The sequence below is a fragment of the Pseudorca crassidens genome, chromosome 1 (genome assembly GCF_039906515.1).
Source record: "Pseudorca crassidens isolate mPseCra1 chromosome 1, mPseCra1.hap1, whole genome shotgun sequence".
In the NCBI taxonomy this organism is placed as follows: domain Eukaryota; kingdom Metazoa; phylum Chordata; class Mammalia; order Artiodactyla; family Delphinidae; genus Pseudorca; species Pseudorca crassidens.
In genome coordinates, this window is record NC_090296.1 from 104,128,365 (window position 1) to 104,155,392 (window position 27,028).

A 27,028-nucleotide genomic window follows, 5' to 3' on the forward strand; every position below is an offset into this window, starting at 1 on the left:
CCTTTCCCGGCTACCTCCGCGCCTGCGAGAGACGGCAGCTCGCAAAGGCCAAACTTAGTGGGCGGAAGAGCGCGCTGCTTCAGCTACCCAGGGCTGGGGACGGTGACGGCTGGCTGTCCCCAGCAGACCTAGAAGCAGATGCAGGATGGAGCGAGAGGGCGGCGGCGGCAGCCTCTTTTTCCGTGGTCTCCAGAACCGCTCCCACGAGAAGATGAAGCTGAGAACGAGAAAGTCCACCTTGTACCTCAGCCAGCAGAAGAGCACTGGGCACGGCGGAGGTGAGTGAGTGGGTGTGGAAGACGAGCGGAGTGGCGGTGGCGGGAAATCGCCGACACTGAGCGAGGGCTCCATCTGCTGGGGGGGGGGGGCGGGGGCAAGAAATCACTTTGCTTTCGAGAAGGGATCCTCGATCCCTGTCGTTTGCGCGGCAGTGTATTCTGCATTATTTTGTGCCGTCCTCCCCGCAGCCGTGTGAAGTGAGTAGGCATGATGTGGCCATCCCCTTTTCAGAGAGGGGGTCGTCACCCTGGCCCAGTGTTCCCGAGGTTTCGTAGCTACGGAGGGGCTGATTCCTGGAGTGGGACCAGGTCTGACCCCCCGCCGCACTGCTTTTTCTTCACTGCCCCCTCCGCCTTTTCTTTGGTCCTGATGTAATGTTGACAGGAGAAAAATCATCCCAGCAAGTGGGATTTTGATCTGTCGGAGGGGTATTTACTATAAAGATGGGCTCCTCATTCATTAAGTATTTATTGTGCGCCTCTTATGTGCGAAGGGCGGTTGTTCAAGGGCCACTTCTGAGTACAGTTTCTTCTGCCTGAGTCTACGGACTAGAGAGAAGGAAAGGAAAGAACAAGGTTTTCGGACAGCAGATACAGTGCAGTCGGGAGGTTTGTTTCTGAAAGATGAAAGTTCAGAAGGGTCATGTATGTGGTGTTGAACGTACCAGTTGTCTGAGAAACATTTAAAATGTGTTCCTGGAGAAGAAGGAAGGAGAGTGGCAGGAACCCGGAATGTTAGCAAAGACTCACAGTGGATCAGAGGCAGGTTGCAAACTCAAGTCCTCAGGAGGCCGGACAGGCAAGGCTAAATATTATATACATAAGAAGTCAAAGCACCCTATATTTCAGTACCAGCCAGTTGTTCCCAGTTGAGCTCTGTGTTGCCAGATCTTAGAGTTTTGATACGCTGCAATACAGATGTTAATATAAAACCTGATTTTTAAATGTTGGCAACTAAATTCACATTAAAAAAATATTGTCTACAGGCAGTCCATTTGTGATTAAGAGCAGGGCTTTGGAGTCAACATACAGACCCGGTTTTGAATCCTGTTTATTTACAACCGTTTGACTTGGGAGAAGGCAGTTTAACTTCTGAGCCTGTTTCCTCATATATAAAATAGGGCTAATGATATTTTCCCCATAGCATTGAGGACTAAATGAGATAGCGCATGTAAAGGAACGAACTCAGTGCCTAGCATATAGAAAGTATCAGTAAGGACTATTTTAAAATGCATAGAGGACCATTTTATATGCTAGTATATGCACATTATACGAAGTGTCCCTTCCTATGTTAGTAATTTGTTAGCTGGTTTCTTTCATTAGATATACATATAGGATAACCTAATTAGCCTAAGGCCTTAGTTAACCCAATCTTTTTCAAAATGTATCTTAATATTCTCTTTATATTAATAAGTTGCCAGAAAGATTGGTGAGGCTCTGGCCTTTGTCTAACTTTCCACCCAGGTCTGCTTTGAGAGTAGCGTGGCGGGGCCAGAGTTCACCACTGCTTTAACAGAACCTGAGCAAGGGGCCAACCAGAGCAGCAGATTTTAGTTCCCCAACTGGAATTTGCCTGACTTTTGTGCTACAATTACCTGTTTGTTCATTTTTTGTTGTTTTTTTTCAGATCTTCTTGGTGAAAACATTTATCTGGTCTTGTTTACCATAGCATTACGAATATGTAACTGCTTTTTAGTCCAAACAAGTTTTGTTCCAGATGAATATTGGCAGTCTCTTGAAGTTGCACATCACATGGTTTTCAAATATCCTTTGTAGTTTCTTTTCTGGACTAGAAATGTGTATTCATCTTAGGAATTGTGTCAGCTCCATGACGTATTTTCAATAAATTTTCCATATTTTCTCCAAATAATTTTAACTTATAAAAGTGTGCCATTATTTTATGCTAATATTTCTTCTATATCTTTCTTTGATGTTAGTGTACCTGACTCAGCCTTTAGCATATATTCCCAAAGCGTTCAGTAATGTGGAGGATATAGATGAAGTAAAAAATGCATTCCTGCTTTGAAGAAGTTAACAGTTTAGTTGGCCAACTGCATTTTTACTTCAGATATCCAGTGTGAAATACTATTTTTTTAAGCTTCTTTGCCAAAAAATAAAAGTGTTTTATATATAGAACTGAAAAGAGGTTTTGTTTCAGTGCTATTTAACATTAGTCCTTAATATTACTAATTATGGTTATTTGACTTGGGAATGGAGAGAAAGATTGAGGGGTTACACTTACCCCTTAATCTTTGCAAGCATATACAAGATTCTGCACCTTTTGGGGAAAGATAGTGTTCAGTTGCTGGTAAGTTTAAATAAAAGTAGTCATTAACAGATTTATTCCATCCCTTTAAGGTTAATGTATATTAACTAAATGATAATATTGGTATCATGAAGTTTGTTTTTAAAAGACTACTGTTGCTAAACTCAGACCGCATCTGGGAAGCCCAGGGTTCAAAGACATACTGTGATGTGTAACTGTTCAATATGTGCTAAAACATAAGACTGAGCATGAAAGTGTTCTGCTGTGAGCAATCCTGTTAAGATATACAGATTCTCAGAATGACTACATTATATATTATTCGTACTTTAGAAGTAAATTTCCGTCATAAAACGATCACTTAAGAGCAGTGTTGTATCTTGCTTTTTTTAACTTGTGAGCAGAAGATCATGTTATATGAGCCTATGAAGACTAAATACATGTAAACCCACTCAGGATTTAGTGTTGAAATTACAAATTAGGAAAACTAATTTGACAAAAATATAGTGATATATACAATCATTGTGCTATGTAGTAATTAGCCATCAATAGTGAGCAGGGTTGTAATCCCTAGATCATGAACTTTGGGGGTCAGTCACCAGGAGAGGATACAAAAGAACTAATGGTGCAAAAGTTTTTCTAACTTCATTCTCAGTATCTTTAAGCTATCATCAAGTTGGACTCAGAAGTTTGGGCCTTCCCCATTTTCTGTTAGGGAAGTGGCCCAGAATTCCAAAGGCAGTCTAAATCCTGAAGGGTTTTTTGAAGCCTGGAAAGACACTGAGGTTCTGGAGTTTTGGGTTTTGTTTTAGTTTGGTTTTCTTAGGCTGTATTGTACCCTCCCCTTTGCAACGATATTTGATTACCCATTATTGAGAAACAGGACCATATCGGTAAAATTGATGCTTCATTTGGTAATATCACAGGGAAGGAAAATTGAGAGCAGTAGCAGAGTTTCTCCCATTAACACATGTAGAAGTTAGGAACTATGAATTCTCTTTCCTTCTCTCAGGGCTACCCACTAGCTTCTAGATCAAGAAGGATATTCATAAAGACTTGAAACAGGGCAAATATATATAACATCCCAGAAAGTAGGTTATATTATGAATGAAGGAGTCTTCAAGATTGAAAAACTTCCTATTCCTCCATGATCTATCCACTGCCCTCAACCTGTAGCTGACCCACCTGGCCATTTTGTGATTTAAAGGAAACCTCCTCTCGTCCCCATCCTACCCCACTCCAATACCCCTCCACCCCTGAAAAAACCTCTATCCTACCTGGAACTTCAGCAGATAGAGAACCATTATGATGCTATCAGTCATTCATACTCTCATATTGATTATTTTAAAATATAGATTATACAATTTTGAAACTAGAAGGGTCAGAGAAGGGATAAAGAAAATAGACCAAAGTCACAGCATGTTAAAAGCTAAAACTAGATCCTAGGTCTACTTATTTACAGCCTAGTGTTCTTTCCAGATAGCTTCTCTCTAAACTGCGTAAGGTGTGTGAAAAGAACTAGGGATGGCTTAAAGCTCTGCTGTCCAATATGGTAACCACTAGCCACCTGTGGCTACTGAAGACTTGAAATGCAGCTAGTCCAAATCGAGAAGTGCTATTAGTGTAAAATACATACCAGACATCAAAGAACTAATACAAAATAAGAATGTGAACTATTTCTGTAACTTTTATATAGATTAAATGTTGAAATGATAGTTTAGATATAATGAGTTAAACAAAAGCACTAAGATTAATTTTACCTGTTAGAGATTTTTTTTTTTACTTTTTGACTACTATAAAATTTAAAATTCGGTATGTGGCTCACATTGCATTTCTACTGGACAGCGCTGGCTTAGAATATGTGAGAAGAAAGAGGGATAAGAAGGGAGACCTGTGGGAGTACCACAGTGGGGGCTTTGAACAGTCAGGAGATGGCACAAGGGCATGTGGCTCCTAGAGCTTAAGGGAGGAGGATCTTAAAGAGCAGGAGTGTAGAAAGGTAAGCCGCCAACACAGGCCTCACCTTCAGGGTTTACCCTTGGCATGTTCCTGCTCCTCTTTACCCCACCACCCTAGTTGGTATTTTCCAGAAGCCATGTGTAACTGTTTAATTCTGGTCAGGTCCTTATAACCTGGAAAATGATATCTTAAAAGTCTGGAGAGACTGCTAATAACTGGGAATTTACAACTCCACTTATTTTTGTGTTGAGCTAAAATCTACCTTCTCTTAAATTCAAGATTTCTACATGAAAACCCTTCAAAAAAGTTTTATTTATCCAGGATAAATAATCTCCAGTTCTAAACCTCATAATCAGATAATGTCCTCTAAACATCTTGTAATTTATTAATGTCCATCTTAATATGTGGGTCTCGAAACTGAACACAATATTGAAAACTAGGGTAACTAGCTCAGAATATAGTGAGACCATTAACTTCATAAATACTATACTTCTCTCAGTGCACAAGAATCCTTTTAGTCTTTTAGTGGCTACCTCAACACTCAGCTCCTATTAAGTCTGTAGCAAAATTAACTTTTTACATGAAGTACTTTCATACCTGGGAGGTGAGAAGGAAGCTTATAGATTCTTATGCAGGGCAAACAGAAGGTGAGTACAGAGGTGCCTTTTACTGTATTTTACAGTGCACAGTTTATGTGGAATTATGAAGTACAATGTACCTTTAACTCTAAGATTTAAACATTTATTTACAGATTATTGATAAAGGATGTAAAGCTAAAGTGTTAGAAGCCACTGACAACTGAAAGTAAAGCGGCTCTAATTATAATGTAAAATTAGTGAAGTTTGATCCAACAAAAATACAGATTTACATATAAATTTTTAGAAACACATCTTTTGAGCAAACTAAAATTAAGCTGTGATCTACCAGCAAGTGTTACTTTGTTAATAACTGTGACACATTTTAAAACTCAAAGATGCTAATGTATAACATTAGAATCATTAACTGTAATTAAGTTATAATACATTTACTCTTTCTTTTTACTCTTAAATTTATTCTTTAGTGTCATCTGACTGGATACCATGTTACATGTTTCTGTAATTATAGATTACTTAAAGCTTTAAAAAAAAGTAACATTATTTTATCATCTATGTCGTAGGATAGGGGAGCAATGTAACTTAGTAGCTAAGAGCTTTGGAGTCAGGCTGACTTGGGTTTGAATCTTGACCTCCACGCTAACTAGCTCTGCAGCCTTGGGGAAATTAACCTCTCTATGCCTCAGTTTTCTCATTTACAAAACAGTACCTGTTAGAAGCACTGAATCAGCTGATATACATAAAGTACTTAGTATCATACTTAGCATACAGTAGGGTAAATGTTTCATAAAAAATTACCTACTGTTATGCTACTGAAAAGAACTATATGTGCTTCTAAAATAGAACCTTCACACAATGAAATGGCCTGCTGGCTATTTAAAATTAGTAGTGTTGTAATATATATATATATTACAGAGAGAATGAGAATGAGAAAACTACCTTTTGGTATTTCCATGAAAATTAATGTAATTTTTAAGGTATAAATTATTTTTGCAGAAGAATGGAATAATACATCTTTTTTTTAAACTAAGAATGGCTTTCGATTGATAGTTGGGTCAGCTTGTTGATTTCTTATGATTTTAAAGTATGAACCAACAGATGTTTTTAATATCTTTTTTTTTTTTTAACTAATGAAGATTTGGATTCCTAGACTTGCCCAAGCACTTCTGTCTGCTGTAGCAGACTTGAGGCTTTTCTCATTAATGAAGCAACTAGAAAATCAGCAAGTGGCAAGATGGGTGGTAAGTCCTAAACACTTTAGAAACTGTATGTCAGTTACTTCATTCCTACAAGCATGAAGCACATGAACAGGTCAGTCAATATGATTGATTCCCAAAACAGTTTCTGAAGGTAATTTGTACAACTTTATAGGGGTACTTCCATAATTAAGAACAGTAAAATGCAAGTGGACATGCTATCTCCCTTCTGAATGAGCCCTAGGTGGCAGAAGCCACTGATACCCTCCAACACTATAAGAGGCTAAACCCTAGGACCCAGCCTTGGGAAGCACCATGACTCAGAACTGAGTCCTTGCCTCACTTTCCATAATATTCAGTAGGAATAGTTCTAAACCACTGCCTACCTCACAGATCACCTCAGCTGTTTACAACCCTTGTTCACTCTTCCTCCAGCTACCTGAGACATATCTTTTCACTGATGCACTCTTTCTCTTCTGGCTAGAATGGTAGAAATAGCTGGACTTTGTAAGAGAATGTGGTATAGAAGACTGTCTTTTGTCATTTGGCTCATTTCACAGTGGGGAGATAGATTCTCAAACTCCCATTCAAATCTTGAATGGATTTTCCCATTTAAACCGTAAGTAAGCTTATATGAGCCAACTTAGAAATCTTACTGCCTTTTTTATATTTCTGTTAGCAAATATGTTCCAAATTCCAAGTAACCACTGTACCAACACATTTCTGAAATATTGTTAATTAATATTAACAATTTATTATTAATAGGACATATTTCTGCAGGTAGTCTGTTGATTTGCATTAAAAAGACAGATTGCTTTAGCGATTGAGTCCTTGATAATTGATTCAAGGATTAAGTCAATCTCTTTAATTTGTGCTTAATACACACTGTCGAAGGCTGAACCTAAAATGGCAAAGGCATAATGCCTTTGAAATCCTTCCTCCAAAGTAGCAGCACTAGGATCTTCTAGCTCAGGAAGAGCCTTTAACTTCACAAAAATTGGAAACATATTTTAAAGTCTGTATTTGAAGAGATAGGAAGCTGGTACGATGTTTAATACCTTGCAACAACTAATAAGTTTCTTTTAAGGCATTTGTTTTGTAGACTGAATGATGCTTCTGTTTGCATGTTCTACCAAAAAGTGGTTTATTAATTTAGTCCATTTCCAAATTAAAATTTAATGATGTTTCCTGATAGTCATGATTTTTTCTCTCTTACGTTGTCTTAAATTTTCCACCAAGAAATAGGACAACATTCCAAGCAAGGTCAATAAAAATCAGTCAAAATACCTGTCAGTAATATAAGACAATTGGAGGAATGCTGATTGTGAGACTCTAGTTATGAATTTCATTCTTCTCTGAACTCTACCATCAAAGAATCTGTGTTTTATGTCTTTTATTAGTGTGAAGTGAGATTTAAATCAAATGCAATGCCACAAAAATGTACCTGAAAGTATAAACTTAACTTTAACAAATACAGACCTGGTATCATAGTTGTGCTTGATATAACTTCTTAAAAACAATATTTGGACATGCCCACTTTTAACATTATTTAGACTTGCTTGCTATTTTCCTTAGAATACTAAGCTTTTCCATTTCCCACTCCATATACGTTTGCTTATAATTGTTCTTAGTTTTTTTGCCAGTTATGCTCTTGGTTCACGTGGTATTGCTGTACCAGAACTCTTACAAACACCATGGAAACTGTTCTCACTATAACTGCTCTTTTCTACTATCCTTTGGAAGGTTCGAAGTCTATGAACAGGTGAGTAACAGTACTGTTATAATTATGTACAAAACTCTAAAGCATGCTTTTGAAAAATCTTAAATTATCAATATATTGCAATGTCCAGTGGACCCCCTAATGCTCATGAAGGCTATTAGAACCACAAATTCACAGTTGATGTATTTATTATAGCAGGAAAGAGATATACTCAAACCAGATAATTAAGGAGAGTTTAATAAAAGGACTGTTTACAAAGGTGTAAACAATGTTTGGAAAAGCTAATAAGGGGATACCATAGTACCCAAGGGCTAGTCACAACAGGAAGTTTCAATTACCCTTTGGCCCCAAGGAGCAAGGAGAGGAAAGTTACTGAAATCCATAGAGCTGTAACTTTGAGAGGACCCCAACAGGAGAGGGGCACAGCCAGCCTTTAACCATAGCAAGGAAAGAGCAGGGTGAATAAAACACCCTGACTCTTCTGCCCTGCTGTTAACCAATACTAATGAGAAGCCAAAAAGCAAGATAGCCCATTGATATAGTCCATAAAGGTCAGCCTCCCTGCATATTGAGCAGGTGAAGAGTAGAGAGCATATCTGGATGGGCAAATAGAAAACATATGGACCTGGTTTGGGTTTATATAAATTGGTATAAAATACCAAGCAAAGGGAACATGAGAAAAGGCACAGAGCTATAAAAGGGCTTCATTGTATTCTGGGCAGGTTGTCCAGAGGAGCTAATGTGTGGTAGGATGTGTGGGAGAAGAGAAGAATGAGGGATAAGGCTAGAATGGAACTTTGCCTTTCTCCAGAATTTGGACTTTACAGGTAGCAGCTTACCACTGGTGGCTTTCGAGAAGCATGACATAATCTGATTTAGTAGCAGTATTTAGGATATACCGAAAGGGAATAAGCCAGAAAATTTGGGAATCTAGTTAAGAAAATTTGGGAATCTAGTATCCATTCTCCCTTATATGTAAGGTTTTTGGGAGGATCAAGTCAAATAAGATCATTTCTGCATTAGACTCTCGACTGCAAGAATAGGCATTCACTTAGGTTACCTATAGATGAGGATATCTAAACACTGATTTCTATCAAATGAGAATATTACAATAGCTCTCAAGAATTAAATGAGACTCTATGGACAGTATATAGCGTATAGCACATGACCTATTACAAAGTAAGTGTTCAGTAAGTACTGATGATTGACAATGATATTAAGTAATATTTCTGGGAAATTAAAAAAAAAGACTATGAAAAGATTCCAAACAAGTGACACAACTGTGAAAAGATTCTAGAATAGTGAGAGGACTTGATGTAAAATGATGGCAATGAGAATGGGGAGGAAACACAGTGGATGTGTGGGATGAAAAGTTTCTATTTAAGGTGACTCCAAATTTTAAGACTGAGAAACTGAGTGATACCATTAACTTAAACATTAGACACTAAATAGGTTTGAGGGAAAGGTGTGGAGCTTATTTCATACAGTTTGATTTTGAATGCCAGTAAGAAATTTATGTAGAAATATTCAGAAAGGAGTAAGAAATCCAAGTCTGAAAATTTGGAGTGAGGTTAGGTAGGCCTAGATACATCTGGGCATCCCCTAGGTAGTTTCACTATGGCAGAATTTGCAATTAGGCTGTCTGCAAGTCAGACCAAGCCACAAATGTTTTATTTCACCTACACAGTGTTTGTTTTTTAACTACTTGGCAAAGTTTTTAAATTGGGAGATCTTACCTAAAATCTGGATTTCTAGTTCCTCTTGAAAAAAAATGTAAGGCCTGTTAACATTTTGGGCCAGGATTCCTTCATGATGATATCAGAGCCCCCATGCAGCCAATATCACACAATTTTTATTACTTATCTGGTCTCTGTAAGCATTTGAACTTGAAATCCCTGCTCTTACATCTTCACCAACATTGGAAATTTCTTTATAGTTACTTATTAGTTAATAGGTATGTAATGGTACCATAAAGTTGTTTTATTTTACCACTGTCTGTAGTCCTCATGATTAAGTTATCAGGTGCTCGCCTTCAACCCTTTATTGAGAGAAGTCCTAATAGTAAAAACCCACATTTCTATCCATGATCATATAGGGTTTTATAAGTAAGATTTTTTTAAAAAAAATCAGGTGTATATACACATCTTTCAGTTGGACAAAATTACCAGCTTACATTCAAAACAAAACCACATGTGCCCAGATTTTCCTTATAAAATGGGGACTATCTTTTATCTCTTTTATCTCTTTAGGAGAGACTTGATCATTTTTCCACCAGGAAAGCGACTGGCAGAGTTGTACGGTTAAAAGATGGTATACCTTTCAGTAAACAAGATAAACATTAGGACACAGAATAACTTCTTACTTGAAAATACTAGAATATTAAAGCTGGAAAGGACCTTACATATTACCTCTCTTTATGGATGAGAAAAATTAAGAGCCAGAAGTTTAAGTAACTTCCCCAAGTTCACATAGCTATTTATACCAAAAGGAAAATGCTCTCATTGTTTTTAAAAAAATGTTATACCACAGCATAAATAGATAACTTCTGAACTCATTTCCTAGTTGTCTTGACAATACCTTTTCCTTGCTTACAGTGTCAAGTACTCATCCCTGGTGGCACTTGCCTTTATAATTCGTCCCACAGCTGTTATTCTGTGGATACCTTTGCTGTTCAGACATTTCTGGCAAGAACAGAGAAAGCTTGATCTTATTCTACATCAGTTTTTACCTGTAGGGTAAGTATGGCTACAATCCATATATTAATTTTAAAAACCTATAAATTATAAACAAGATTTTACATCTTTTAGTCAGTTACATCTTCTAACGTCAATGAGAATTGTCAGACCAAGGAAACATAGTATTTCCAATTTTACATGTTATATTTTTATTTGTGATTCTGAAGTATTTTAATTTGCTTAAGTGAGGATCTTGGCAATTTTTCTAAATTAGAACTTTCCTATGCTTTATTTCTTAAATATTTTTCAAATTTTTTTTTTTAGAGATACTTGACTCCTTCACATTTGTATGGGGCTTTATAATATATGTGTTCACATATTACCTGATTTTCACAATTCTTGGATCTAGGCATTGTAGGTGTTTTTACTTTGTGATACAGAAAATGGAGGGCTTGGTGAAATTAAAAATGAATTATAGCCAGTGTCACTGGGTTGATTGCTCTGATGGAAATGGGATTGAAACCCAAGTCCTCTTAACTACATTTTGAGCTCCTAGGATCAGAATTATCCCAGGTATCTAGTGGAATATCCAAAATAATTATTTATTGAAGGGATGAATGCATTTTGACTCTTAAAACAGTGATCTTTTTAATATACTAGTATTCACTCTGTACAGGTTATTTTTGGTAGCTATTAAAAAAGGACAAAATCATCCGGTGGCTAAGTTGCCAGTGTTGTCATTTCTCAGATTTATTAGCATTGTTTTGGAAGTAATGCATTCATTCAGCAAATATTTATTTAATCCTAGTATGTGCTAGGTGTCGTTCCAGATGCTGAAGATACAGCAATTTAACAAAACAAAGTCCATTCCTTCATGAAGTATACATTCTAGTGGGGGGGGGAGACAGCTAGAAACATATGATTAACATGTTTCTCAAATGACAATAAGTGCTATAGGGAAAAATCATGAGAGCCTGCAGATGAAATTACAGCCCCAGTCAATATCCTGACAAGTTATGAGACCTTGAGTCAGAGACACCCAGTTAAGCTGCACCTGGATTCTGGACCCACAGAAACTGAGATAATAAATGTTCATAGTTTTTGGTTACCACATTTTGGGGTAATTTGTCATGCAGCAATAGATAATACAGAGTTTGTTACTTTTAAAAAGTTTGCTTAAATATAGCTTCTCTCAATGAAAGATCTTTCAAAACGATATTCAGTTGGTAAAACTTTTAAAGCATTTTTAAACTGGCTTTTGATGCAGGGCACTTTGCAAAGCCATATGCCACTGTTGGATTTTCAGCAAGTTCAGAATGTTAATCACCCTTTTATTTTGTTTTTCAGATTTGTCACTTTGAGTTTCTCTCTGATAATTGATCGTATTTTTTTTGGTCAAGTAAGTAAAATTATGTTTTTTTTTATTTAAAAAAACTATTTTAATGTAATCATTTATAACACTAAAAACTCAACCTTACTGTTTAATCCATGAGTATCTGGGAGCATAAGCAAATCATTTTTTTAATGATATGGGATATATTAGAAAAAAACTACTAGCATATGCCTTTGGTTAACTTTGCTGTGCTTTCTATATAACAGAATTGTATATTCCTAATTGAAGTTCAAGAATCCATTTTCAGGCATTTTTGTCAGGTCTGAACATTTCTGTCAGGTTTGTAACAATAAAGGTTAATTTTTAAATGATTTTAATTGACCTCAATTATTCAGAATTCAAATTAACCAGAATATTCTTTAAGCATCTGATTTGGCATTTTAACCTTATGACTATTGGTAATGCCTTTGGTTGTTTTTAAGTTCCCTGTTTTTAAGTCACTCATGGGTTCTGGAATCAGATGCCACTGTCTGAGGCCTAGTGCCCTCATTATTAGCTGTAAGACCTTGGACAAGTTGTGTATCTTTCTTGGCAGTTTCCTTATCTGGAAATAATTGTGATACCTGTCTCTTACGGTTGGAAGATTAAATGAAATAATACATGTAAAACGCTTACAACACTGCATGGCACAAGTGAGCACTTAACGTTAGCTGCTGCTGTCATTACCTACTTTATGCTATAATTCAAACTGCAATGTTTTCAAAGCTTTATCTTAATAGGTAATATCTGATGCCATAAGGTAGAACAGTAAAAATTTTAATATGGGTACCAAACACATATACTCATAAAAATTACTTTTAAGGATTCTCTTTACGTCCAGTTGTATGTAAAACTTAACACTGTCATAACATTTATTCATATTTGCTTGAATCTCAAGAACCCAGTGTTTCACAAATTAACAAAAAACACATTAGTACTTAGAACATAAAAAAATTAATAAAGAATGATTTCATTGTTATTACAAATGACAATGAAAACACAACTATACAAAATCTATGGGATGCAGCAGAAACAGTTCTTAGATGGAAGTTCACCAAGATACAGCCCTTCCTCAAAAAACAAGAAAAATCTCAAATAAACAACTTAACCTTACCACGTAAAAGAATTAGAAAAAGAAGAACAAACAAAACCTAAAGTCAGCAGAAGGAAGGAAATAATAAAGATTAGAGAGAAAATAAATAAAATAGAGATTTAAAAAAATAGAAAAAAATCAATAAAACCAAGAGCTGGTTCTTTGAAAGGGTAAACAAGATTGACAAACCTCTGGCCAGGCTCACCAAGAAGAAAAGAGAGAGAACCCAAATAAACAGAATAAGAAATGAAAGGGGAGACATAACAACCGATACCACAGAAATACAAAAAACTATAAGGGAATACTATGAACAATTATATGCCAACAAAATTTGACAACCTAGAAGAAATGGACAAATTTCTAGAAACATTCAGCCCACCAAAAATGAATCAAGAAGAAACAGACCTATTGTATAGCACAGGGAACTCTACTCAGTGCTGGCTCTGTGGTGACCTAAATGGGAAGGAAATCCAAAAAAGAGGATATATGTATATGTCTAGCTGATTCACTTTGCTGTACAGTAGAAACTAACACAACCTTGTAAAGCAACTATACTCCAATAAAAATTTTTTAAAAAGAAGAAGAAATAATTTGGACAGACCAATCACTAGAGGTGAAACAATCTGTAATTTTAAAACTTCCTACAAACAAAAGTCCAGGACCAGATGGCTTCACAGGCAAATTCTACCAAACATACAAAGAAGAGCTTATACTGATCCTTCTCAAACTCTTCCAAAAAACTGAAGAAGAGGGAACACTCCCAAAGATAGTCTATGACGACATCATCACCCTGATACCAAAACCAGACAAAGACACCAGCAAAAAAGAAAATTACAGGGCAATATTTTTGATGAATATAGATGCAAAAATTCTCAACAAAGTATTAGCAAACCAAATCCAACAACACATAAAAAAGATCATGCCACAACCAAGTGGGATTCATCCCAAGTTCACAAGGATGGTTCAACATATGCAAATCAATGTGATACACCACATAAACAAAAAGACAGAAATCACATGATCATCCTAATAGATGCAGAAAAAGCATTTGACAAAATTCAACATCCTCTGATGATAAAAAACTCTTACCAAAGTGGGTATAGAGGAAACATATCTCAACATAATAAAAGCTATTTGACAAACCCACAGCCAATATAATACTCAATGGTGAAAAGCTGAAAGCCTTCCCACTAAAATCTGGAACAAGACAAGGATGCCCACTCTCACCTCTTCTATTCAACACAGTATTGGAAGGCCTACCCAGAGCAATCAGACAAGAAAAAGAAATAAAAGGTATCCAAATTGGAAGGGAAGAGGTAAAATTGTCATTATATACAGATGACATGATACTATATATGGAAAAACCTAAAAACTCCACATAAAAACTACTAGAACTGATAAACGAATTCAGCAGGTAGCAGGATACAAGATCAACATACAGAAATCAGTTGCATTTCTTTACACTAACAATGAAATATCAGAAAGGGAATGTCAAAAAACAGAATCTGGGACTTCCCTGGTGGCGCAGTGGTTAAGAATCTGCCTGCCAATGCAGGGGAGATGGGTTCAAGCCCTGCTCTGGGAAGATCCCACACGCCGAGAAGCAACTAAGCCCATGCACCACAACTACTGAGCCTGCGCTCTAGAGCCCACGAGCCACAACTACTGACCCCGTGTGCCTAGAGCCCGTGCTCCGCGACAAGAGAAGCCACCACAGTGAGAAGCCTGCGTACCACAATGAAGAGTAGCCACTGCTTGCCACAAATAGAGAAAGCCCGCATGCAGCAACGAAGACCCAAAACAGCCAAAATAAATTTTTTAAAAAATCTTTCAAAATTGCACCCCCCAAAATAAAACACTTAGGAATAAACCTGACCAAGGAGGTGAAAGAATTATACACTGAGAACTATAAAGCATTAATGAAGGAAACCAAAGACGATTCAAAGAAATGGAAAGATACCCTATGCTCTTGGATTGGAAGAATTAATATTGTTAAAATGGCCATACTACCCAAAGCAATCTGCAGATTTAATGTGATCCCTATCAAATTACCCATGACATTTTTCACAGAACTAGAAGAAATAACCCTAAAATTTATATGGAACCATAAAAGACCCAATATTGCCAAAGCAATCCTTAAGAACAAAACAGGAGGCATAACCCTCCCAGACTTTAGACAATACTACAAAGCTACAGTAATCAAGACAGTGTGGTATTGGCACAAATACAGATATATGGATCAATGGACCAGAACAGAGAGCCCAAAAATAAACCCACACACCTACAGTCAATTAATCTTTGACAAAGGAGGCAAGAATATACAATGGGAAAAAGGCTCTTCAGCAAGTGGTGCTGGGAAAGTTGGACAGCTGCATGTAAATCAATGAATTTAGAACATACCCTCACATTATGCACAAAAATAAACTCAAAATGGCTTAAAGACTTAAATATAAGACATGACACCATAAAACTCCTAGAAGAGAACATAGGCAAAGCATTCTCTGACATAAATCATACCAATGTTTTCTTAGGTCAGCCTCCCAAAGCAACAGAAATAAAAGCAAAAATAAACAAATGGGACCTAATCAAACTTAAAAGCTTCTGCACAGCAAAGGAACCATAAACAAAATGAAAAGACAACCTACAGAATGGCAAAAAATATTTACAAACAATGAGACTGACAAGGGCTTAATTTCCAAAATATACAAACAGCTCATACAACTCAACAACAACAAAACACACAACCCAATTGAAATATGGGCAGAAGACCTAAATAGACATTTCTCTAAAGAAGCCATGGCCAATAGGCACATGAAAGGATGCTCAACATTGCTAATTATTAGAGAAATGCAAATCAAAACTTCAATGAGGTATCACCTCACACTAGTCAGAATGGCCATCATCAGAAAGTCCACAAACAATACATGCTAGAGAGGGTGTGGAGAAAAGGGAACCCTCCTACACTGTTGGTGGGAATGTAAGTTGGTACAGCCACTGTGGAAAACAGTATGGAGTTTCCTCAGAAAACTGAAAATAGAATTACCATATGATCCAGCGGTCCCACTCCTGGGCATATATCCAGACAAAACTCTAATCCAAAAAGATACAGGCACCCTTATGTTCACAGCAGTACTATTCACAAGACATGGAAATAACCTAAATGTCCATTGCAGATAAATGGATAAAGATGTGGTATGTGTACACACACACACACACACACACACACACACACACACACACAATGGAATACTATTCAGCCATAAAAAGGAACGAAATAATGCCATTTGCAGCAACATGGATGGAACTAGAGATTATCATACCAAGTGAAGTAAGTCAGGAAGAGAAAGACAAATACCATATGGTATTACTTATATGTGGAATCTAAAGTATGGCACAAATGAGCTTATCTACAAAACAGAAACAGACTCACATAGAGGACAGACTTATGGTTGCCAATAGGGAGGGAAGGATTGGCAGTTTGGGATTAGCAGATGCAAACTATTATATAGATAATAGGTAAACAACAAGGTTCTATTGTATAGCACAGGGAACGATATTCAGTATCCTATGATAAATCATAATGGAAAAGAATATATAAAGAAGACTGAGTTCGGGCTTCCCTGGTGGCGCAGTGGTTAAGAATCCACCTGCCAATGCAGGGGACACGGGTTCAAGCCGTGGTCCAGGAAGATCCCACATGCCGCGGAGCAACTAAGCCTGGGCTCCACAACTACTGAGGCAGCATGCCACAACTACTGAAGCCCGTGTGCCTAGAGCCCATGCTCCGCAACAAGAGAAGGCACTGCAGTGAGAAGAAGCCCGTGCAGAACAACGTAGAGTAGCAACGAAGACCCAACACAGCCAAAAATAATAAATTTATTTTTTTTAATTAGTTCATATTCAAAATTATTAATGTAAACTACGGTCTGGTGTTTAGACTTCACTCTGATTTAATTTCATGATTCAGCCAAATTCCCTAATGCCAAAGATTCATACTTGGCACTAACACATTTCTATTTCTTTTTCCTTCGATGATGCCAGTGGACTCTGGTTCAATATAATTTTTTGAAATTTAACGTGCTGCAGAATGTGGGATCATTTTATGGTTCTCATCCATGGCACTGGTACTTCAGTCAAGGATTTCCAGCTGTCCTGGGTACTCACTTACCCTTCTTTATTCATGGCTGCCTTCTAGCCCCAAAGAGGTACAGGATATTTTTGGTGACTGTGCTGTGGACACTGCTAGTTTATAGGTAAGATTTTATTTATTCAAATAGTTCACTACTTAAATGTTACCAAGAAGTTAACTAAATTATTTAAAAGGTAAACTGTTTATCTTTTGGAGGTGCATTAATTCTTATGATTTCTTAGTGGGGATTATTTAGCAGATGGAAAATGTAATAATTATGCTGGTACTCAGACAGACTGAATACTTTTGATACAGTTTGCTTAATATGGACGGATACATTCAATTTTTAAAGAGGGTGAACAAATTGTACTTTTAAAAAACAGAAACTGCCAAAATTTTAAGTATTGAAGGACCAGAGAAATATTTTGAAAATGTATGCGCCTTTATTTGAAATTTGAGTAAAATAACTTACTTGGATTGGTAATAGAAATCCTTTTTTTAGAATGCAATTGTACTTTAGAATATCGCATTGACATCAAATGTTAGGATTACTTTTAACACATCATCATCACCTTATAACTAAAGAAGAATGAGACTGATTCCTAAAGCATGAAATTCAGTCTCAGTAATTACAAAAACAGATCAGGTTAATTATATTCTTTTTAAATACATTAACTTCTCAAACCATCGTTTAATATAAAAAAATAATATTTTCTTTGAATATCTTTTTTTACTATAGCATGTTGAGCCACAAAGAATTCAGATTTATCTATCCAGTTTTACCATTTTGTATGGTGTTCTGTGGTAAGTATTTTCGTATAATAGAGAAAAAAATCAATTATAAAGAAACAGTTAAAAGACAATCAATGCTTATTAAACTCTAAAATATTATTTATTTTCTACTAGGCTAAATAAGAATTGCTCCTTAATTACAAATTGAGTATATTACTGCAGCATTCCCTTTTTGCAGCCTAAATATCCTTTTTCCTGTGTCCTGTGAGATAAAAACATAAGGATCCAGTATCCATAACACCTTTTGGTGGTGGTGTTTCTGGCTGTCAGAAATCTTTCACTAAAAAGTAATACAACATGTCTATTTTAGAATAGCTAATTTAAATTTATGGTTAAACTACAAAGTTCTACATTCCACAAATGAAAAATGTACATTGAAACTAGTTTTTAATGCTTTACACACATCTATCCCTTCAAGACTCACTCTAATGCATATGCAATTTTTAAAGTGATTCACACCTCTGACTTAGTTTTTAATCTTTTCTCCATTTTTCCACTAGGTTTTTTTCAGTAAGTTTTTTACTTATGGCTGCTAAAAAGTCTTATATTACTCGGCTCTGGAAAATATGAACTTTTTCATTGGTTGGTTTGGAAAATTTACGAATTAAAACTTTATTAACTTCAAGTTTAATTCAGAATGAGTGTTGGCTTCCTTCAAATATTAATCACTAAAAAAATCACTGGACTAAGGAGGGAAGAAATGAGTAATCAACTGGGCCTGGAGGCTCAGAAAAACTGGGAAGTTAATGGTACCAAACTTTTTACTTAAAAAAAAAAAAAACCTCCAAACAACCCATCGAGTTAAGCAGCCTTCTTTGACCAAGTATAAGTGATCTCCTGCAGATCTCAGATGTAGTCTCTTCAATTTAGACACAAACACACACATCTATGTATTTGAAACATCTAAAGTTCTGAAACCAAAGTTAGTGTCCTATTTATAGTCTTACTTCATATACAAATGCAGGCACAAATAAAAATATAAGCATCTAAGAGCTATTTGGCAAGTTTTAAGAACAGTGGGACCATTTAGCAGAGCAAATATGTTCACAAATCACTATTCAGATTTAAACTTTTTTTTTTTTTTTACAATAACTTGAGTTAGAATTATAATTGTTTGCTTTTCACCCAGGTAAGCATTGCCAGACTACTGGAGGACAAATATTTCTGTGCACATGTTTGGTTTGGTTAATTTACGAACTTGGTTTCATTCCATTTTTATAATCTGGTTTTTCCAGCATTCCACTTCTCTGCTCTGTCTTTACAGAGTGTTTTAAAGACTTGAGTTGTCTGAATTCTCATTCCCATTCCAAAAGAGTGAGTCTTTAAGTGGCAGGATCTTGGGTTGGGTTTCTGCTTAATCTGTTTTTACTACAGTGGCCAGTGCAGACTTGCTGGTCTCTGATTAGGCCACTTTGTTTTTCCATATGCTTATCTTTTTAGCAAAACTGCACAGGTACTGTTTCAAAAGTCAGATAAGGATTTTTAAAGAACGGTGGTTCCCCTGCCCTCCCTCCCATTACCATACTCAGAGGCAATCACTTACACTCTTTTAGGTGGTTGTTTTGTTATTTGTCTCCCTCTCTAAATAAAATGCTAATAATGCTCTTAAAGGTTACTGTTTTTGGCATTATCTGACTTCTCACTATGGAAAATGAAAATATAGATTTCCTTAGCAAAGTGGTTTTTTTGTTTTGTTTTGCCACACACAAGAATTACTTTTACAAATTAAAAAAGAAAAATTGTTTAGCATCTCCAGATTGTCCAACACTATAGTGAAAGAAAAAAATAATAATAAAACATAAATCGTTCTCTTCCAGAAAGAGATCCATGCCACCACTCATAAACTGACCACTGAAAATCTCCCAGGAGCTTAGTGGTGTATTTTTCTAAGAGGATATTCTGTTATACTTCCTCCAGAATTACTGAGACCTGTATGTACACATCCATTGCTAGTGCTTGGAGATTAAAGTGATAGGTAAATGGAATAAATACAAGTCCTGTTTGTTTAGCAACTATGTACCAGGACAGGCACTGGACATAACATTTTTTTCTAATACTTGAAAAAGGTACTGTTAGGGAAGATAGGGAAACTAATTCCAGAGCTAGAATTCAAATCTGTTTCTGTTAGACTCTCTAGCCATAATCTTTCCGCTATACCTCAATTCCTTTTTCTAGAAAAAGGTCAAGACATGGATGATAATGGATAGTGACAGTGAATGGTCAGAGAAATTACAAAGATGAGGTATTGCTGATTTCTGTTTGTCCATGACAGCATTACAGCTTATACTACACTTCCATGAAAGATTACCAATATAATTTGCAGTTAATATTTGCTTAGCTATAAAACAAAACATTACCAGTGTTACAATTCAGTGTGTCTATCTTTATATAGGATACTCCCTAAACAACCTGAAATTGTGGAAGAAACCAGCTCTAAGTTTCCTGTTTCTATCAAATATGTTCTTTGCCCTCTATACTGGTTTAGTTCATCAACGAGGTACTCTTGATGTCATGACTAATATTCAAGAACTCTGTTGCAACAATACAAATATATCTTCAGCTTCAGTACTTATGATGATGCCTTGTCACTCTACTCCTTATTATAGGTAATAAAATTTGTTCACTATATGCTATTATTACGAAAACTACTTTAAAATTCCTTTTGGATTCCTGGATTTAAATTAATTGATCAAATGATTATAAGAAATTTGAAACTGCTATTTATGTCAATGAAAATCATATACAACTTTCAAATAAACTTTAATATTCTTTTTTCAAAACAACTTACATTTAAATAATCTGATCAAAAGCCTATATGATATTTTATACTATTTAAAGGTAGTTTAAAATATCATATAGGCTTATTTGATGGTACTCTTAGTAAAGAAATTCACTTATCATTGATCCGTACAAACCTATCGTACATCTTATTATTTACATAATTTTGAAATAATCCCAAAACACTGGATTCAAGTCCAGATTTACTGTTGTACTGTTGCCCTGGTCTTAAACCAGTATTTTTAGTCTCTTTGGATATCAGCTGTCTTGCCTGTAAAAATTAGGGAATTCAATTAGATGACATCCTAATGCTTGGATTAAGTGTGTCTGGGAAATAACACTGAAACTGCCTTTAATTATGCAGGACGTTTAAAAAGACATCATTGGGCTTCCCTGGTGGCGCAGTGGTTGAAAGTCCGCCTGCTGATGCAGGGGACATGGGTTCGTGCCCCGGTCTGGGAAGATCCCACATGCCGTGGAGCGGCTGGGCCCGTGAGCCATGGCCGCTGAGCCTGCGCCTCCGGAGCCTGTGCTCCGCAACGGGAGAGGCCACAGCAGTGAGAGGCCCGCGTACTGCAAAAAAAAAAAAAAAAAAAAAGACATCATTGACCCTATGCTTGTATTTCAGGAAGCTGTATTACTTCACCAATTGCCCAATAAGGGTAAAAGGACAAAGCAAACAGCTTTCCTTTAGAAAATTCTTTACCTATCTGGCTTTAAACAATGTGAAGTTATTTTTCCATGTGCACAGTCAACTTAATATCAAACTTGATATCATTTTAAGGTAATTTAACACTTTTGGAATACTGTACTTAACTGAATCATTAATGCCAATCATTAATATGCAATTTGGAAATGACTACCAAAAGCCACAGGTTAGATGGATTTAAGACCCCAAGTATCCCTTTAACTTGAGGATCCTATACTATATAAAAAAGACTAGAGCTGCGAGAGGGACATTCACTCTCCATCCATGCTCTCAGTAGAGTTAACACTGAAGAGAACAGGAATTCTAGAGGCACCAAGATGCTCTCCCATACATGGTTGTAGTGGTTGATATCTTAGGCTTTGTATAGTTCACCTAGTTCTTCTCTTACATTTTTTCAACTTGCAAAATGGAGCACACAAAAAAAAGAAAAAAAAGTCTGATACCTACTTTGGAATATAAGGCTGGCAGCTTTTTCTCAGTTTCTGCTTTCCCCTTGAAGCAAAACCTTCATCTTCAAAATTATAAAAGTCATGAAGTATTTGAAATAACTTTATTTATTTAGGCATTGTTGGGTCTTTGTTGCTGCATGTGGGCTTTCTCTAGTTGTGACGAGCTGGCTTCTCATTGCGGTGGCTTTTCTTGTTGCGGAGTACAGGCTCTAGGCATGTGGGCTTCAGCAGTGGCAGCACACAGGCGCAGTAGTTGTGGCACGCAGGCTCAGTAGTTGTGGCGCAGGGGCTCTAGAGCGCAGGCTCAGTAATTGTGGAGCATGGGCTTAGTTGCTCCATGGCATGGGGGATCTTCCTGGACCAGGGCTCGAACCCGTGTCCCCTGCATTGGCAGGTGGATTCTTAACCACTGAGCCACCAGGGAAGTCCCAGTCATGAAGTATTAAGGTCTTGTGTAAATTTATTTTGTATGCATTTCATAGATAAAAATAAACTTTTATCACTTATTAATTTTTCTTCTTTTTATAAATTTATTTTTGGCTGTGTTGGGTCTTCATTGCCACGTGCAGGCTTTCTCTAGTTGTGGAGAGTAGGGGCTACTCTTCGTTGCGGTGCGCGGGCTTCTCATTGTGGTGGCTTCTCGTCACGGAGCACAGGCTCTAGGCACGCGGGTTTCGTTAGTCGTGGCACGCAGGCTCAGTAGTTGTGGCTCATGGGCTCTAGAGCGCAGGCTCAGTAGTTGTGGCACACAGGCTTAGTTGCTCCGTGGCGTGTGGGATCTTCATGGACCAGGGATCGAACCCGTGTCCCATTGGCAGGTGGATTCCTAACCACTGCGCCACCAGGGAAGTCCCTATATTAATTTTCCTGAGGCAAAGTTGTAAACATGGCTTTTTGCATGGCCCAAGTAACTGGCTTAAGTTGTTATGATTCATCAGTCCATCTTTTTTACATACACTCTAGTCTTTCTATGCCACAGTAAAACCATTACTTATTTGAATTTTGATCAGTGAACCCATGTTGCTCTCTATTACTAAATCTTACTTATATAAATATTTAAGAAAAAAAGAAGGAAAAACTTGTCATGTAAGGATTCAGAGCAGAAAGAGGAAAAGAATCCTTTCTGGTTCATGATCAGTTTTCTACTTTGCCAGATATTACTCTCTTATTAACAAGCAACATACCCGGTCCCAAAGGCCCCATGCATCCCTGGAACAGCATACTAATGTTATAGACTACTGAGTCCCACAGGCTGCTGACCTACTTCCTGCCCTGAAATGGAGTTTTGCTCTTTAGTTTGGACTTGAAGTTACTGCACAGGTACACAGTGTAAGAATCATATTCTCCATTTTTGAGAAAACTGCATTAAAGGTGTGCCTCCTCACCTTAACTGGAACCTAGTTTAGATTCAGATTTCACATTTTGTTATGTGAGCGTATCTTAAGAGTAATTTGAAAACTTTCACGAAAAAAATTTTTTTTTTACTTCTTGTAACTATAATGGTAACTTTCTTTTTATAGCCATGTCCATCACCCACTTCCAATGAGATTTCTCCAGTGTCCCCCAGACCTGACTGGAAAAAGTGATTATCTTGTTGAAGCAGATATATTTTATCTAAATCCCTTAAAGTGGTTGTATAGAGAGTTTCAAAATGATTCAACGCTGCCTACTCACTTGATCATCTTCAGCATCTTGGAGGAGGTAAGGGAACATGAAAAAAGGTATAACTCAGTATTTTTATTTCACCTCAGGTTTAGCAAACACTCAGGTAAATAGACAACATCACTTTTTTTATGGTCCCTTTCAACCCATATTTTATAACTGGTCTTTTCCCTAGTCCAAATCAGCCCTAGTTCTATAACTACCAAGGAATATATGTTACTTACCATGAGTTAATTATTTTATTAAGAAATTGCATTGTTTTATTAAGAAAAGGGTTTCAGAAGAACAAACAGGTCATTCTTAAATTCTTGAAACAGTACTCAGCAAAATGCAGCCTTTATTTACTTAAACATTTATTTACTTCTAGGAAATAAATCCTTTCCTAATTTCAAACAAGTATGAGAGAACTGCTGTTTTCTTCCACACTCACTTTCCGGAGCGTCGAACTGGAAGTCACATATACGTCTATGAACGGAAGTTAAAAGGGAAACTCAACCAAACATGAACATGAAATTCTGACTTTGTTTAGATCTTTCTCAGAGAAATAGACATTGCTGAGCAGAAATATCCAGATGCTGCTTAAATATGCTAGTAAATACTGGGTAAAATTCATGGAACTAGCAAAAAACCACTATGAACTGCTTTACCAAATATCACTACTGAGGAAATATATGAAAAATATCACAAAATATAAAATCATGTATTAATAATGCAAATGCCAGATTTTAAATAAAGACCTTTAGTTTTCCTCATGGTGTAGTTTTATTGTTTCTTCCACAATATTCATATGTGCAAGAAATTTCACAAGAGAACAAGTCAGCAAGCTCGTAAGGCAGCAAATTCTTCACAAGTCAACGGGCTCTTGAACCCACAAAAAGACAAGAAGTGTAAGATTATAAAATGTTAGAGATGAAATTCCATCACAATGTACTTTTTTCAAGCTCTACTGGAAATTTAACACAAATATCAGTGTTAATGACACTTTGTCATGTATGATTTGAGCTTGCTTTAAGCTCATACACTGAAAGGAAGTCTCATTTCATGCACAAAATCTGTTGCATGCCTGGCTTCCTTAATATAAATCTACAGTTGAACATTTCCAGTGCCAAAAAAAATTCAGCAAAGCTAAACTACCGGAAAATGCAAGTTAGTAAGCTTTTGCTTGATGCTTCTGAGTAATAATATAAAATCATCAAACTGATACTTAGAAATGATAAAAAGACACTGTTATCTTGATAATTTCATCTTAGTTTCAACACCAAACAGTATAGAAAGCATCCAAGTTTCTGTTACAGTTTTCTAATTTAACTTAATCATGATGGTCAATATTTAGGATCAAAAGGTAATTGCCCCAATTCTATTTCAAGGTTTGCCATGTGTCTTCCATTAGTGCGAGCATATTTATGCCATTTACCTTCCCTTTTATAAGGTTGTGGCTGAGGGTGCTTCTGCTCTTGTTTTCGATGCCTGGAGCTTTCAATATTTACCATACGTTGCTTTTTATCTGGTCGACTGAAAGCAGTAAACACATTTTTCATCCATGTTAGAGTTAAATTTATTTAAACAAGAAACAATTTTAAAGTTTTTCTCCATTAATCTATTATCTGAACACTGAAAAAGGATGTTAAATTAATCTGAAGTATAATCCTACTATAACCATACGAAAAAGATTCAGTGAGTTTATACTTTTATCCTATAGAAAGAAAAAACAGACAAACTGTGCTGGCAAAGAGGGAAAACACTCAATAGATAAGTAGAAATGTGACAATAAAATAATGAGATGTGTTTCCATTATTTTTCCTCCTTTCCTATAAAAATTAATCCCCCCCCAGTGGCTTCATTCATGAATACATATACATCTCTTACAGAGTCTCTCTCTCGAAGCTAAGGCTTATAAACAATGTCTACATGAACAGTTCTCCATCTCTATAATCAGGCTTCTGTCACTACTTCACTGAAACACTCCTCAATGCCATCCACGGCCATCCAATTCCCAGCCAAGAAATCCAGTCTTTTCCGTTTTTTTGTTTTGTTTTGTTTAAGCATTTAACACTGCAATATTCCTTTTACTTGAGAAGATCTTCGGATTTTCATGATGCCACTCTCTGGCCATTCATTCTCAGCCTTCTTTCTCTACAACCCCTTGGATGTTGGTGTTCCCCAGGAGTCTGATAAATATGTCCAGCCTAGACTGTCTACACACGCACGGAGTCTGGGCTAGAGACAGTCATATAACCAACAGCCAACTAATTCTCTACTTGTATGTCAACAGGTACCCTCCAAACACAATTCTCATTTCCAATTCCCCTTATGCAAAACCTTATGGTATTCCTTAGTGTAGCTGATGTCACTATCTAACTAGTGACCCAACCCAGAAATCTGGAAATCATTGTTACTTTCTACTTCCCTTTCACAAGAAATACCACCAATTTTACTTACTATATATTGTTCAAATCTGCCTCCTCCTTTCTACTCCAGCTGCTGCCCTAGTTCAGATACCCATCAGCTCATGTCTATACTGTTTCAAAAGACCGCTTTCTAGCATCTAGCTTCACCCTTTCCAACAAACCCTGCAGGCTACTGCCCGTGACCCAAAATGCAATAAAGCAAGTCCTTCAGCATAAAGTGAAGGTTCTTCATGCTCTGAATCTTTTCTTCTGTTCACACCCCAGCATCACCTTGCCTCCTTAAAGTAGCATGTCTTCATATCTACAAATCTGTGCAAATGAAGTTCCCTTTGAGTGGAATGTCCCACCCTATCTGCTTGGCAAGTTCTCACTTCTCCTTCAAAAGTTTGTTAAAAAGTTCAGTTCAAAGGCCATCTCACTTATGAAGCCTTCCCAAACATCTCCAGACTGAGGCCACCATATACATATGCCTCCATACCTCCACTGCATTCCTTGTACTGACCTAATTCTCCAAAAGCTTGTGAGCTCTTTGACAGCAAGAATTTTTCATTTGTTTCCTCAGGGCAGCCTCACAGTACTTTGCACTAGATATGTATTTAATGACTAAAGACACCAAAATCAGTCTCATTATTTTATAGACACATTACATTTACTCAAAAAGATATATATATAAAACTATCTCAAAGTTAGTTCCCTTTCTAAAAGGTAAAAAAATAAAGCTAAGAAGATTAGGTTAGTTTCATGTTACAGAATAGAAAGCTGATATGCAATGGATACAATATTACTTTTAGAGATTATATATAAAGCACACACATTAGAACTTTTGGCTTGCTAAGTTTGCCACTTTGATCATACCTCTACCTTTACCAACAATAATTCTGTAATAAATGTATTAGATATCATAATTTAGTTGGTAAATGGAATAGATAAATGAAAGAAAGTGGGACACCTG

General features: G+C 36.5%; 3 protein-coding genes across 6 annotated transcripts in view; 1 reads left to right on the forward strand and 2 right to left on the reverse strand.

The window, feature by feature from the left end:
- PIGBOS1 (PIGB opposite strand 1) overlaps positions 1-25,179 on the reverse strand; it is a 29,728-nt gene extending 4,549 nt beyond the window's left edge. Inside the window, exon 1 of the mRNA XM_067747645.1 lies at positions 25,083-25,179. The gene's annotated coding sequence lies outside the window, so the exon portion shown is untranslated. The remainder of the gene's footprint in view (positions 1-25,082) is intronic.
- PIGB (phosphatidylinositol glycan anchor biosynthesis class B) lies at positions 10-24,416 on the forward strand. Of its 2 annotated transcripts, none has more exons than XM_067747633.1 (12): positions 10-278; positions 1,906-2,039; positions 2,467-2,586; positions 6,230-6,334; positions 7,921-8,051; positions 10,604-10,744; positions 12,032-12,083; positions 17,191-17,402; positions 18,018-18,082; positions 20,463-20,676; positions 23,527-23,707; positions 24,036-24,416. In XM_067747633.1, exons 1-12 carry the CDS (start codon positions 146-148, stop codon positions 24,171-24,173), a joined length of 1,626 nt encoding a protein of 541 aa, XP_067603734.1. In that variant the 5' UTR covers positions 10-145; the 3' UTR covers positions 24,174-24,416. The 2 variants fall into 2 exon arrangements, with proteins under 2 accessions (XP_067603734.1, XP_067603738.1); XM_067747637.1 differs by having other exon boundaries at positions 17,236-17,402.
- Positions 23,974-27,028, reverse strand: part of CCPG1 (cell cycle progression 1) — a 38,863-nt gene continuing 35,808 nt past the window's right edge. For all 3 annotated transcript variants that reach the window (XM_067747622.1, XM_067747627.1, XM_067747619.1), the window contains one exon: positions 23,974-25,180. In XM_067747622.1, coding sequence (XP_067603723.1) covers positions 24,991-25,180 — 190 coding nt within the window. In that variant the 3' untranslated portion in view covers positions 23,974-24,990. The remainder of the gene's footprint in view (positions 25,181-27,028) is intronic.

What these genes read in the sequence shown, in the direction of transcription:
- PIGB (XM_067747633.1), top strand. Translation starts at nt 146, where the DNA reads ATGGAGCGAGAGGGCGGCGGCGGCAGCCTCTTTTTCCGTGGTCTCCAG. An exon ending in GAGCACTGGGCACGGCGGAG is followed by an intron (nt 279 to 1,905) that starts GTGAGTGAGTGG and finishes GTTTTTTTTCAG; the next exon opens with ATCTTCTTGGTGAAAACATT. An exon ending in AAGATAGTGTTCAGTTGCTG is followed by an intron (nt 2,587 to 6,229) that starts GTAAGTTTAAAT and finishes TAACTAATGAAG; the next exon opens with ATTTGGATTCCTAGACTTGC.